Source organism: Rhinolophus sinicus, linkage group LG15, assembly GCF_036562045.2.
Source record: "Rhinolophus sinicus isolate RSC01 linkage group LG15, ASM3656204v1, whole genome shotgun sequence".
In the NCBI taxonomy this organism is placed as follows: domain Eukaryota; kingdom Metazoa; phylum Chordata; class Mammalia; order Chiroptera; family Rhinolophidae; genus Rhinolophus; species Rhinolophus sinicus.
The window spans coordinates 18,893,870-18,909,625 of NC_133764.1; the positions used below are offsets into that span (position 1 = coordinate 18,893,870).

At 35.6% G+C, this 15,756-nt stretch overlaps 1 protein-coding gene and 1 long non-coding RNA gene across 13 annotated transcripts in view; one reads left to right on the top strand and one right to left on the bottom strand.

The window, feature by feature from the left end:
* The window catches only part of NF1 (neurofibromin 1), a 210,965-nt gene that overhangs the window by 113,384 nt on the left and 81,825 nt on the right, over nt 1–15,756 (top strand). For all 12 annotated transcript variants that reach the window (XM_019750679.2, XM_019750681.2, XM_019750685.2 and 9 more), the window contains 3 exons: nt 1,123–1,269; nt 3,087–3,233; nt 6,401–6,511. In XM_019750679.2, the coding sequence (XP_019606238.2) occupies nt 1,123–1,269; nt 3,087–3,233; nt 6,401–6,511 (405 nt within the window). The remainder of the gene's footprint in view (nt 1–1,122; nt 1,270–3,086; nt 3,234–6,400; nt 6,512–15,756) is intronic.
* Nucleotides 11,632–15,723, bottom strand: LOC109457646 (uncharacterized). The gene is made up of 2 exons (XR_002139055.2): nt 12,886–15,723; nt 11,632–12,298 (listed from the first exon to the last, which is right to left on the bottom strand). It is a non-coding gene; the product is annotated as an uncharacterized LOC109457646 (long non-coding RNA).

Here is a 15,756-nt window from a genome sequence, read left to right on the forward strand (position 1 = left end):
AACATAGTTAATCTTATTTTATTTTACTATGAAAGATAGTGATGAAGTATACCCATATTTATAATTGATAGTGATTTCCATATTTGTAAACCAGGAGGGATATGACATATTGCTAAAATAAAGGATTTGAAGTTGTTACAAAGTGGGTGAGAGGAAATGGAAAAGATTACTTTAGGAAAAACTAAAACCAAAATGATACAGATAACGCATAATAGTGTATAATCACAATTTTTTTGGTAGAGTATTTTTGATACTTCAACTTGGAATTATATCAACTAAAATGTTACTCTGTAAACCAAATAATGCCGATGCATAAGATTTTGTTCATAACTGGGCAACTGTTGAACTTCTACGATTTTAGAAAACTTGAAGTCTATTGGGTTTCCATAGCTAATTAGTTGCTTTTTGTTTATCTCTGAGTTGTTGGTTTATCTGTAAACTAGGGATTATACAATATTTTCCTGTCTGAATTGATTTAGAGGAACAAATGAGGTAATTTATGAGGACGTGCTTTATAAATGTAAGTTAATGTCCAGAATTCTGCTTTTCATGCAGTGTGAATGTAATTGATCTGACTCATAGTCTAAGCTAGATTGTACAATTCTCTCTTCCCTTTTTTCATTTTAATTTACATCAATTTCTTTCTAATTGGAGTTTAAAAGGTGTATTGTTGGACTGCAAGCCATATTGGAGAGAAAGTGAATGTCAGAATAGGATTCATATTCTAGCAGATTGACTATCATAGAGAGTTAAGAGAACAAAGGTTCTGATCCGGCTCTGACCTAACCGGTAATACAACTTTGGGGAAGTCTTTTGTCTTGTATAGGCTTCCATTTCCTTATCTACAAAATACAGGCTTCTCTCCAGAGCTTCACTGTCTAAATTTTGTTGTTGTCTGACCTCAGAGCTGACTCTGAGGCTGAAGCTAGGTATCAAAAATGGAAAACCAACTTTCTCCTTCTCTCTTCTTGTTTCATTTAAAGACAATCACATCATTTGTGAATAAGCCCTGCATATTTGGAATCTTATTTCTTTCACAAAGTTACTTGACATAAATTTAATTCAAACGTAGATGTGAGTGTATCTGGTTTTAAAAATTCTAATGATTTTCCATTTTTGAAGGTTTTTCCTTGACATAGCGTCTGATTGTCCTACAAGTGATGCAGTAAATCACAGTCTTTCCTTCATCAGTGATGGCAATGTGCTTGCTTTGCATCGTCTGCTCTGGAACAATCAAGAGAAAATTGGCCAGTATCTTTCCAGCAACAGGTAAGATTTCCCAGTCATGGGCATATTGAAAACTCCCAGTTTGAATTTATATTAATAAAATTATTGGTCATACTTTTCACTTTGCATCTTCTTAGAATAAGAATTATGGTTTGGAAGAATAAATGAAGAAATGTAGACTTTTTAAAAATATGTAGACAAAAAGTTAAGTCATATTAAATGATCGAGAAATCTACCTAGGTGCTATAGATTTTTTTTTCCTTTTTATGTTAAGCTAAGAAGTCACAAATTAACCCTTTGGCTTTTTTTTTTTTTGGGCTTGCAAACTATCAAACATAGTGTGCAACAGGCATAGAGAAGTTTAAATTTACTGAGGGTCAAATGAGTATTGGTATCTGAGTCTGAAGAGCAGCTAATTCTTAGGAATTTAATAATTAAAACATTGCCAATGTTTTAATTCTATAATAATCCCATTTGTGATACTCTAAGTACATGCAAATAAAGCTCTATATAGATTTTTATTTGCATGTACTTAGAGTATCAATACTTGGAAATTACTTATTTGAGAATTGTTTCATTACCTGGTTTTAGTTAGTCTTTTGTAGCTTGAATCACTTGCGGACCTTTCTAGTTATGTATGTTTGTAAAGGGCCCCGAATTCCTATGTATGAGGAGCTCTCTTACAAAGGTAAAATGAGTCCAGATTATTTTTTAGTGCCAATAAAAATGGTTTGCTCATTCATGGGAAAGGTAGAAGACCATGAAACTAAGGCTAACTAATAACTAATTAGATGGGCGTTTAAGAGAGACAGCATTTTAATCCTTTATGAATTGTTAATGGATTGAAGTAAACATGGGCGTGACTGAGGTGTCCTCTAACATAGAAAGGTGAAGATGCTTTACCTGTGTGACACTAAAATCAACTATGGAACTTTTATTATAAATGCAAACATTCATTTCTCTTATGTAATTCACACATATATTCTTGTAGTTTGATGCTAGAGAGTTTTTTTAATTTTGGTTTGTTTAAAAAAATACGCACATTTCAAACATACAGAAAAGTATAGACTATAATATAACAGAGATCTATGTCTACCACCTAGCTTTAACATTATTTATTTTGCTATATTTCTTTAGATATTTATAACATTTTATTTCTTGGGGGAAAAAGATATTACTTCTCTCTGTTACTGACAAAACAAGAAATTATGGCTATATGTTAAACTTAGGTATATATAACAGTTTTGTGTGTTTTAAAATTTTACAGAAATTACATATTGAATATAGTCTCTTCACACAACATTCTATTTGAGAAGTATCATTTGTTTAACTTATGTTAGTATTTCATTGAATGACTGTATCACAATTTATTTTTGCATTTCCTAGTTGATGGATACTTAGGTTTCCTATTTTTCACTATTTCAAATTATGATGTAATAAATATTCTTCATACTTGTGTCCTTGTGTATTACCTAGATGTGTGGTTGCTGTGTTCTGAAATACAGTATCAGGGACAGTATGTCCAATTCCTGAATAGTGGTTTTCAAATCGGTTCTTTTCATCCTGCGAAAAAGTGGATCAGAAGGTTATTTTTACTTACTGATTGCCTGTTTAATGGCAATGGATTCAGATCACTAGAAAAATAAATTTTATGTAAATTTTATAGTTTGGGGAGTGGTGATATTTCTAAAATGTCTCAGTGTATACTTATAACCCCTGAGGTCTTTTTGGTGCCATTCACAAATCAGTAGGAACCCCCAGCTGACAGCAAAAACAAAAGCAACAAGTGACAATCTAAAGAAATGTGTATTGCTAAATGTGAACTGCTACTTTTTTTCTAAGTCATTTGCTATATCTAGGGATCACAAAGCTGTTGGAAGACGACCTTTTGATAAGATGGCAACCCTTCTTGCATACCTGGGTCCTCCAGAGCACAAACCTGTGGCTGATACACACTGGTCCAGCCTTAACCTCACCAGTTCAAAGTTTGAGGAATTCATGACTAGGTAAAGTACCACCTTGACTGCTTTCTTTTTGGTTGAGGCACAAGGTTCACTACTAGGCCGCTTGTTAGATATGCTTGTATTTTTGATAGGGGATTATCAGGAAAGATGTAGCTAATAACCACATTGCCATATTGTGGAATTTAACTTTTCTCTTACCCTATATATTATTGAAGTATGCTTTGTTTTATAGTTGACTTTCTTATAAAAATAATAGTATCTTATTGACTAGTACTTTGTCATATTACGTTGAGGTACTTTTGCATTAATACTTATAAGGGAGAGTGGGTAACATTATTTTCATATTATAGTTCAATATAGCTCAAAGCAAATAACTAATTTGCCCAAGATTCCACATCTAATTCACAGGTCCTTTGGTTCGAAGCGCTGAACTCTTTATACCACACTAACATTTTTCAGAACGCTTGTAAAAGTTCATGGTATTTAGATTGAGGCTCAGAAAATACAGTATATTTCACCACTGCTATAAAATTTATTTCTTTGGACATTTGTTTTGAATCTGATTTAGAGGGATTTAGTGTCTGAGCTAAAAGATCCTGGTTAGATATTCGCCTTTATGACTTTCCAGTGAAGGGTAGTGTTGAATCCTTTAGTCTCTAAAATAACTTTCATAGTACTTTACCCTTAATCACTTAGTATGGACATCACAGTGACTGTGGTTAAGTGTTTTGTTCATAGTGTGTGCCAGGGGCAGAAAGAAAAAAGCAGAATCTGACATTCAGAAGTTAATTTACATTAAAGATTTGTATACTCGTATAATGTGACTTAGTACACTGTAAGTGCCTGTTATTAAACATATTACATATATAGTAGTTACCCTTATTTGTGGTTTCACTTTCCACAGTTTTAGTTACCCGTGGTCAAACACAGTCTGAAAATAGTAAATGAAAAATTCCAGAAATAAACAATTCATAATTTTTCAATTGCTCACCATTTTGAGTAGCACAGTGAAATTTCACACCGTCCTGCCCAGGACATGAACCATCCCTTTGTCCACCGGTATTCACGCTGTATGCGCTACCTCCTGGGTAGTCACTTCATAGTCGTCTCTGTTATCAGATTGACTGTTGTGGTATCGCAGTGCTTGTATTCAAGTGACCCTTATTTTGCTTAGTCCTGAACACAAAGCCATTCACATAACTTTTATTACAGTATATCATTATAGTTGTTCTATTAGTAGTAATTGTTGTTAATCTCTTACTGTGCCTAATTATAAATCAAACTTTATCATAGGCATTTATGTCTAGGAAAAAGTATATACGGGGTTTGGTACTATTCATGGTATTCGGCATCCACTGGGGGTCTTAGAATGTATCTGACACAAATAAGTGGAACTACTGCAGGTGATAGTTTTGTACACATGACTCCAATTCTTTGATATTAGTTTGAAAGGTATGAATATACAATTTCCAGCTTAATTTTTATCGTTAGCTCTATTATATTTTTCTCAATGCAATGAATGTTTATTCCTATGTAATTAAAGGAATATTTTTCCATACAAAATTTTCATATTACCTAATTGAAAATTACATAGTACAAAAATATAAAACTTTTTTATTCAACATTACTGAGGATATCCTAGCCATTTTTCCTTTTTTTCTAAGAAAACTTCTTTATTACTTCTTTTACCTAAGACCCTACCTTCCCTTAAAAAACAATCTTCTGTGCTTTTGAAGACTAATCTGTGTAAGATGCTTAGAACAGTACCTGGTATATACATAAAATGTTTAATAAATGTTAGGTATTTGCTCTCTTCTAAGTTCCCACTAATGCTCTTTGAGACCCATTTTTCTTTTAAAGAAATGAAAGTAGTTTTATAATTTTCTGAACTATAAAAATAAAAATTGTTAAATTTTTCAAAACATAGGTTTCTAAAGAAGAAAGTAAAATGTCTTCAGTTATTTCACCTCTTAAAGATATTTCAGTTAACATTTGGCAGATCGCCTCCTGGTCATTTATCTATATGCATGTGTACCTATTTCTCTTATCAAATTATGTCTAGGTTGTTTCCATTAATGTTAAACAAATGATGACCTGGTACCAGCAACATGATGGAATGAGATAATACAACTTCTCTTCTTCCCTGTGCCCCCAGACACAAGACACATAGCATTACTAGGTAAAAGAAAATATATTTTAAAAATAACATTTTAAAAATTCATAGCTAGAAGATAATTTCTGAGAAAATTAACTAGCATACAGTCAGTACAGAGAGATAAAGAAATGGAAAATATGAAAGAGGTTAACAGATACAGATGACAGAATGAGAATGTCCAACATGTCTGATAGGTGTTTCAGATATAGAGCTTAGAGAGAATAGTGAAGATGTAATATTTGAAGAGACAACAGATGAGAATTTTCTAGGGTTGGTGAATGACACAAATCTTCAGGTTAAAGACACACACTTAATGTTGAGCAGAATATATAAAAATTAAATCATGCTTTTTCAGAAATATATTTAAATACATACAGGAATTTAATATGATAAAAGGTAGTATTCAGAATCAAGGATATTAGAATGGACCTTTTTTCTTAGCAGTTGAACTTTTATTTTACTTTTTAAAATTTTTACTTTTTTCTTTCCTACAGAAGGCAGGTAATGATTATTGATCTGCAGTTGTTGTGTACTCCCTGAAAGAGGGCACGTAGGAAGCTGTAGAATGGACTCTTAATAAGTGGTGCTAGTACAACTGAGTAACCATCTGGAAAAAGATGCTCATATCATTCACAAGAATAAACTCCCATGAAGAAGAAAATATGGGCAAAGGAAGGCCTTTCTCATTCATGAAAATCAATAAACCAGAAAATAAAAGATTGATAAACTTAACTCTTAAAAAATCAAATAAATAAAAACTCAAAAACTTCTATCTAGAAAAAAATTACGGTGATTAAAAACAATCCTATAGTTAATGTGCCTGTCCGTTAGTTTTCTTAGGATAGTCCTCAGAACCACTCTTTATGGTTCAAAGAGTAACACCTTGAAATTTTTGGTACATGCTGCCAAATTGTCCTTCAAAAAGCATGTTTGTTGCTTTTTAAATATTTTGTCATTTTGCATATTTTATCACTGGTCCAATTGTAGATTTTTTGTAAATACTCAATGGACAATATAAAGCCTATGAGTTAATAACTATTCTTTTTTCTTTCAGGCATCAAGTACACGAAAAAGAAGAGTTCAAGGCTTTGAAAACGTTAAGTATTTTCTACCAAGCTGGAACTTCCAAAGCTGGGAATCCTATATTTTATTATGTTGCACGGAGGTAAGAAATACTATGTTTTAGTTTTTCTTAACAGAGTTTTTAAAAGTGATCGCCCATGTAAAGAGACAACAGATTTGGTTTTTCCGATTTGACTTTACTGGAATTGCGAACAAGTTTATTTGGGAGAATATAGTAGCTCGGTAAACAGCCATCCTGTCCCACAGTGATGCTCGGTACATTAGAGATTGCTTTTCATACCCCCTATTTCACGTTGGCTTCTCTTTGCTACATCAATTTTTTTTAATACTACCTACAATGGATTAATTAGCAAGAGTAAAAAAAATCACAAGGAATCTTTGTCTTCAGGTTTATTCTGATTCAATAATGTCCACAACATGATAATCAGGAACTTCTTTATTAAGCAGAAATGAAACTTTAAGAGTCTGTTTCTGAGAACTTGAGTAATATGCTGCATAAGACAGCATGAGGGTGATTTACCAAATAATTCATAGAAGCTGTGGGAAATTTCTATAAAGATGGCATAGGTGACAGCCTAGAAATTTGACTGTTTGTTCACGCTGTCTTCAGTTAAGGTTGGTTCCCAGAAAGCCTTTCTGGAAATGCTGTGAGCTCCTCCTTAACAATAGGTATGATGCTTGCATTGTTTTCCTGGCCGTTGTTTTTTCTTTCTTGTCTCATTCTGCCTTCCTTTTGAGAACTCATCTGCGACGTTATTTGGTCAGTTTTACTTCTTCCCATTTAGTGTGACATAAACTCAAGGTAGTTGAACCTTAGAGACAATGTGATATAATGGACCACTGGCTTTGGAGTCTCAAGGACTGTTTAGTCTTAGTTCTTGTTCACTAGCTATAGAAATTAATCTTTCTGAGTTCCTGAATTTAACATAAATTGAGGATTATGTCAGTAGACTGAATGGCCATGGATCGCATACACTTGGCAGTTGTATAGAAAATGGTTTCCTGTGCTGTGAAAGAACTTTTTAGTTTGATGTAATCCCGTATGTTTATTTTTTCTCTTACTTCCCTTGCTCGAGGGGATACATCAGTAAAAATATTACTAAGGGTCATGTCTGCAAATTTACTTCCTATATTTTCTTCTAGGAGTTTTATGGTTTCAGAGCGTACATTTAAGTCTTTAACCCATTTTGAATTTATTCTTGTACATGGTGTAGGAGGTGGTCCAGCTTCATTTTTTTGCATGTGTCTGTCCAGGTTTCCCAGCACCATTTATTGAATAGACTGCCTTTACTCTTACCCCAATTTCTTGCTTCCATTGTTATAGATTAAATGACCACATAGGCATGGGTTTATTTCTGGGCTCTCTATTCTGTTCATTGATCTATATGTCTGTTTTTATGCCAGTACCATGCTGTTTTGATTACTATAGCCTTGTAGTATGATTTGATGTTGGGTATCATGATACCTCCCACTTTGTTCTTATTTCTCAAGATTGCAGTGGCTATTCGGGACCTTTTATGGTTCCATATAAATTTTAGGATTCTATGTTCTATTTCTGTGAAAAACATCCTTGGTAGTTTGATAGGAATTGCGTTGAATATATTGCCTTAGGCAGTATGGACATTTTAACTACATTAATTCTTCCTATCCATGAGCATTGTATGTGTTTCCATTTATCTGTATCTTCTTTAATTTCTCTCCTCAGTGTCTTATAATTTTCTGAATACAGGTCTTTTACTTCTTTGGTTAAATTTAATCCTAAGTATTTTATAGTTTTTGAAGCAACTGTAAATGGGACCGTTTCCTTAATTTCTCCTTCTAATAGTTTATCATTGGTGTATGCAAATGCAACTGATTTCTGAATATTAATTTTGTATCCTGCTACTTTATTAAATTCATTTATCAGTTCTAATAGTTTTTGGTGGAATCTTTGGGGTTCTCTGTATATAGTATCATGTCATCTGCGTATAATGACAGTTTTACTTCCTCCTTACCAATTTGGATGCCTTTTATTTCAAAGAAGTCATTCTTATTTTCTCAAGAAGATAGGCCTCAGGAAAAAAAAAAAAGAAAGCAGCTCCTGCCCAGGTGTAGACAGAACTAGATGGCTATCAGTTCTGGAACTGGCCTGTGCTCTTGGACTCTCTCTTAGCCTCATGTTCAACTCTACATCATGATTCTTCTCTTTCTGTTTGACTTTAGCCTCAGCTAGTATCTCCTTCATTACTTCAGTATCGCACAGAAAGATAATGTGGTTCAGCTAAAAAATATCTGTTGGGCAGAACCTTTATTGCCAGGTGCTGGCTCGCTGGTATTTTCTGGCTGCCTGTATGTCAAGAACATGCTCCTAGTCCATCAGTCTTGTAATTCAAACTGACCACCGGTGCTATTCCTTCATTAGGGGCGTTCTTAAGTTATGTGTTTTAAGTTTTTTTAATTGGACCTCAATGGTTTAATATTACTTCTAGGTACTTTGCAAATGTCTTTTGAAACCATTTTTCCCCCACTGTCATCACTGAGACTCATATACACTCTTACCTGTACTAACGCAGCATTATCCTCCTGCTCCCTACTCCCCAGGTAACTACTTCCAGGTCATCTTAACATTGCTTCTGGAGACGGTTTCCAGTACAGATCTAATCTTGTCTCTCTCAACGTGTTAAATAACCCCATTGACTCCCCATATAAAGTTCAGGTTCCATAATCAGGCCTGCAAGGGGCTCCATAATTTTGCCTTAATTTAGTTTCTAATCTTTTCCTGCTATTCCCTCCCATATACTTATGCTCCTGACTGGTCATAAAGTACCAGAAATACAAGGACAATTGTTGCGACATTGTTTATAGTGGCAAAAAAATGAAAAACTATGTTTTAAAAGGAGAACTATTGAATAAATTATGTACATCTGTATTATGGAATAATATACAATGTGTTAAAATATATTTGCTTGTTATCAGTGACAAAAACAAAATGCAAACTTGTGTGAACCAAAAGGAATATCAGTTGGCAAATGTACCTAAGAAAATCAGGAGATGGACTGCCTTCTTGCATGATTGCATGCAGAGTTTTGAACAGTGGCATCTGGAGAACATCTCTTTTCTCGTCTCGTGACTCTCCTTTCTTTGTGTTGGTCTTATTCCTAAGCAACTGTTCCTCAGCTATGGCCTGCAATGGCTTGTGTTCTCCCAGCTTAAGAACCCCTTGGAAAAATACCTCTTTCCTAGTATTACAGCAAAAGTACTGGTCTTATTGGTCTGACTTAAGTTACGTGCCAATTCCTGAGGTAAATCACTGTGTGTGGGGGAGGGTAGTTTTATGGTTGTCTAGGCCTGAATTATGCACCCATTGCTGGAGCTCAGTGGTGAAGCCAGCCCTACTTGAGTTGCATGAACTGAAAGAGGAGGGGCAGTGTTTTCCCAAGGGAAGATTGGATTCCTGATACCAGAATGAGGAAAAGTGGATTCTGAGCAGGGAAAAGTCACAGAAGTCCTCTAATGCAGCTTTAAAAAGACCCAGAAGGATGATTCTGACACTTATCATACAAGGTGCAGAGTAATATGTGTGTGTGTGTGTGTGTGTGTGCGCGCGCGCGCGCATGCATATAATATGTATAGACAGAAATGTGTGAAAGTATATACAGTAAATTGTTCACATTGCTTATCTCACGGGAGTAGGATTGGAGGAGGTAAAGGACCAATTATAATATTTCTGTTACATATCTCTGTACAATTTGACTTGTTGCCAAGACTATGTATTATTTTTGTAAGAATAATTAAAAATGTAAAACCTAAAAGTTATAATGAAGAGTTTTCCCCTTAGGAATATTGTGATACCTGGCAACTGCTTTTTCAGTGGTAATAGTAATAATAATAACTAACATTTACTGAGTGCTTTCTCTGCATCATACAAACTGTGCATATTATATAATACTTCATTTAACTCTCACAATAACCTTCTGAGCTAGTATTAGTAACAGTGATTGACATGTATATAAACTGAAACCTAGGGAAGTTAGTCATTCTCAAACCTAGCTACCAGAATGACCTGGAGAATTCAAACAAACATCTCCAGCCCTACCTGGGCTGCCAAATTAAAATCTGAGGGCTCGAGCTTAATCTATAGATTTAACAGGCACCTCCAGTGAATCGCTTGTAGTCAGTTTGTTTGGGAATCACACTGGGTCCTGTATTTAACTCATGGTAGCACAACTAGTAAAGATTCAGAATTGAGTTTCAAACCTTAACGAATGTAATATTAATAACATGGTTGGTTATTAACACTGTTAAATTTTTGTACTAGGTTTTTGGGTTAAGTTAACCTTTTTGGACCAGCATGAAAATCTCACCAATAGTTACGATATATATTTCTGTAGGGAAGAGTTCTGAATTATAGGCATCTGATTTATAAATGACCATTTGAAATACAAGATAAAGGTTTACTTAAAGCAAGATAATCTTGGATGAAGAAGATGTGGTACAGCATGGAGGGACCTAGAGGGTATTATGCTAAGTGCAACAAGTCAGACTGAGAAAGACAAATGCTGTATGATCTCACTTATAGTTGGAATCTAAAGGAAAAAATAAATGAACAAACAAAGCAGAAACAGAGTCATAGATACAGAGACCAAATTGACGGTTGCCGGGGGGAGGGAGGTTGGGGAGCTGGGTGAAAAAGGTGAAGGGATTAAGAAGTACAAATTGGTGGTTAACAAAGTAGTCATGAGGATGTAAAGTACAGCATAGGGAATATAGTCAATAATGTTGACAATTATGTGTAGTGCCAGGTGGGTACCCCGCCATAGACTAATCAGAAAGATCTCTGCATAAATTATATAAATGTCTAACCACTATGCTGTAAACTTGAAACTAATATAAAATAATATTGAATGTCAACTGTAACTGAAAAACAGGAATTAATATTTTTTTTTAAAAGCAAGATAATCTTTTCACTGGATCAGCTGTATTATGCATTCCAAAGGTTAGCAGAATAGGCCCCTTTTTACTGTAACAACATATTGCTATTACACCTTCATGAAATATGGTGACACAGATAGGTGTATTGTTTCATAGAGCATTCTAGTTTCTACTTATCAGATTAGCACTTTTTTGTCTCATAAAAAATGAAATAATACAAAAACAACATGTCACTCCTGATCCCCCCACACACACACACAAGCATACTTTGCTTAAACATGACCAACATAATTTCTTCTCTTATACCTTTAATGTAAAAATCTGATTTTCAATTCAATTTTTGCACATATTGGTATTCTGCTTTTTTTTAAAGCATTTGTAAGGAAGGAAACCGAATTGAGGTAATAATCAGGCTTACACAACTAAAATTTGCAAACAACCAAATTAAGCTAGGATAATGATAACTTCCTAGGAAGTAAGTTGAAATAAATTTGATTTTCCTAGTGTGCTTGTTATCATTCAGCAGATGATAAAGAACTGAGATAGGAATGTAGAGAGTTCAAGTCCACGTCAGGCTGATTGCACACAAAACAGCAAAAATATTACGTAGCAAAGAAAGTGAGTGCTGCCCGTTGGATTCAGCATGGTGCCACCACTGGTCATAGTCGTCGTATTCATGGGGGTAGCTATCTTTGGGGTCCCTGCTATTATCAGAGGTGCCGGATTCGAGGTTGTTTTGGAATTCAGGTTTGTCGTAGAATTTGAGCGCATCTTGACACTTGGGGTCACGTGGAGGTCTGGAGTTGCCCTGGGATTTGGGCTTGTCTGAGACCTCATGCTCGGCGTGGCCTGCAAGACTGCTGTAGAATTTGCGGTCAGCGGTGGTGGACTTGTCCCCGAAGTGTTATCAACAAGTAGGAGGAACAGGCCGAGGAGTGACAGCCTGAACATCACTGTCCTGTTTCAAAATAATTACAGAAATTTACTCTGACACTTGTATCACAAACAAATCTCAGGACTAGCTTTTTTGAAGGGGGAGAAAAATGAAGGAACCTTTTTCCTGGGGAAATACCAACCTTTCTTTGGTTTAACAAATTTCATAATTTGTAAGATAGAAGGAAATTTAGAAGTGATCAAAACCAACCTCTTCATTTTACAGATGGGCTCAGAGAAAGAGCCTGACTTGCCTGAGGACACATATCTAAAAATGACCAGAACTAGAACTTGAACCTGAGTCTTAGTCCAGTGTTTTTAAGATGTGGACTCTGAATACATAGTACAGATGTATACTGTGTTTAATAGTAAGTTTAATAGTAACAGTTAAAAGTGTACCAGTAAGCTGTTTTTAAATTCAGGCTCATTTTCTTTTATCCTATAATCAAATAGGCACATTTGAGGTGATGCAGCTCACCCGTGTTGAGCATGGTTAACTATTCCTTTTTTAAAAAAACTTAAAGCTCAAACTTTAATTTCAGAAATCTAATATATACTAAAAGTTACATTTGGTTCTAATATGTAATTGAGCATATTTCAATTTAACATTACCTTTTGGTGTTTTTCTTTGAAGATTAAGAATTCAGGCTTTCTCCAGTGTCCTATGGGGAATTTGATTTCTTACTGTGTGCAGTTTAAATATAATTAGTGAGGAAGTCACGTGTTCTAAACTTGACCTGCCATTTGCTCTTTGGAAATAATCCTGTTGAGTGTTTCTAAACAACTGATGTAAACAGGTGGACTTTGGCAGAGAGCAAAGAATTCAAGTAAAGTCTTTCTAAAATCTACTCGCTTATTTAAAGAGCCCAGTGAAGGCTGCTTTATTTCTCTTATCAATGTATACATTAGTGAATTTCTTCACTGGATTGACTCTAACTAGAGGAATACACTATTTTGCCCTGCTATGATTATCATGAGTTGAAATCAAGTAAGTATATTAGTGATAGATGTCTATTGTTTTTTCCTAAAGCATCTCATGTATGTTTATAGGGTAGTTTCTGCTGATAGTTATTTTGAAGTATTAAAAAGAATTCAGGAATATAGCATTTCAGGAATTTAATTGCTAGTAAATAACTAAAGTGACCTATTAAAAAGGTTAAAGTTTATTAATTAAAACTAACTTAATAAGAAAAGGATTGCACATGAAAGTGATACTTTCATACCGAGTTTACAACGTTTTTCAAAAAATGTATTAAACCACCAACATTGAAGCGCATTACGTACATTCTTTAAAGGAATTTCATCTTTTGATCACTCCTTTTCCTTGATAACTGGCATACAGGGAGGTTGGGTTGTTTTGTGCTAATGTCTTCATCACATTGGCCAGCATTCTTTAAAAATTGCAGGCCTGGGAACAGCCGTGTTGACATACAAGGAAGTTGCTACATAAGTGGCAGAAGTGCAAGTCAGTACATGTTCTTCCCTTGTTTTATTTTGCTCTGAAGTTCTTCTGCTGAAAGAATAGAACCCGTGCTTTCTCAGTCTTGTTTGTTTGGTCCATATACATAGAACCACGCTTCACTGGAGAATGTGTGATCAGACCAAAGAAGTAAACATAAAAAGCCTCTTAGCAACCAGAGTAGATGTTATAAATCAGAGAACTAAGATCATGTGCAGAGACCTATTGATGCTATTCACACACCTCAATTTCAACTTACTTAAAATTTAAAACTCAACATTTTCCCAGTTCTGTTCTTCTTCCCAGTAGATATATTCTTCTCATAACCTCTTCCTCAGTTAATTGCGTCATTTTGTAGCCAAAGGGCTCTGCCACCTTGGATTTCTCATGATCTTTTTCTTAATGATGTTAAGCTGCCCAGACAGCTTGATAATAATTAAATCAAATGTAAAATCTTGAACTCTCTGGCACTCAAATGCTCCCAAACAAACAAAAATCACTAGGCCGTTCATTATTCAGACCTTGACATAGCTCCCACCTCTGGATCTTTGTGCAGCCAGCCTCCCTCACCCAAAGTGCTTCTTCCTCATTCACACTTCCGTTCCTCCTCCAAGGTCTAACCAAGGGCAGCACCTTTGGTGTGAGCTTCCCCTCACTCTGTTCTTCAGGTCAGTCACTCTAGGGCTTCATAATTCTAGAGCTCTTACCAGTCTGTTTTTCACTACAGATGTGTCCTGAATCTTTCTTCCATCATCGTCCGTCTGTCTTGTGGTCAGACACGATCTCTGACTCTTTACTGCCCCTCTACCTGCTAGCACCGTGGGCCCTTGTACAAAAGAGTACACAGTAAGCCTTGCAATTCATTGAAATCTCTTTGTTTCTTCACATCTGAGAGCATGATGTCTAAACTAAGAAGAGACACTTGGTTATTTGCAGTTTTCCCCGCATAAGCATACATTTATTTGCAGGCCTGAGTTGAAGTCCCATCTCTACTTTCTGTCTTCTGTTTTGAGATGATTTCTTCATGTGTATGATGTACATGCCTAATCCCTTACTTACAATTTTGAAATACAAAATATTCTGGAAACATGAAGTTTTGTCCAAAAAAGTTTGGCACCAACACTTATTTCTTCATTTGTATAAGGTACACGCCTAATCCCTTACCTACAATTCTGGAATCCAAACTTTCCTGAAAACATAAAGTTTTGTCAAAAGAAGTTTGGCACCAAAACTTATTTGGCGGAAAGACCTAACATCGGTGTGAGGCTTTTCATGATCTTTATTATTGTCATTTATATTTGTTCCAGTTAATGCGGATATTAATGTTTCACTGCAGAAATATTGGTGCGGTTGACTTTAGGGTGCTGTCTCAAATTCCACTGGTGTGTTACACGATACAGAATAAAGCTAGCACTTAACTTTGAGTTTCTCCTGTTCTTCTGGGCACCTCTCCATACCACTCCTAGCATTCTTACAGTTAGGTGGTGCCATGTGGCTGAGATCTGGTCGGTAAAATGTAGGTTCCGATGAGGTACGTCACTTCCAGGCCTGGAGTCCAACTTCACACCAGTCTTCTATTCTTGCTCTTTTCTGTTCATGCCTACTAGAAGCAGAGGGCTCGGTAGGGGGTCATCAGAAGATGGTAGAACTACTGGATGACATGAGCGAGAAATTAACTTGTGTTGTATTCGCCAGTGATGTTTTGGGGTCGTTGGCGACAGAAGTCAGTCTATGCTGACGAATCCAACCATGTGCTGGATGACTGCCTTCGCCTCTTCACATCCACTCTCTTCTTCTCCACCCTGCTCTGTACCTGACAGGCTGCCCGGTGGGGACGACATCATTGGGTTTCTTTCCTCACTGGCTTCAGTTGGCCCGTGGGGGATACAGGAGACTGGAGGGAAGAAAGAGAGTACGGTCAGTATGTATTCTCTAGGCTGCCCTCCTGAGGGTCACTGGGGGCTGGCTGCGTCCCTCTGTGAGGATGAAGTAGTTTTTGTGCACCACTCTCTCTGTGTCGGGTT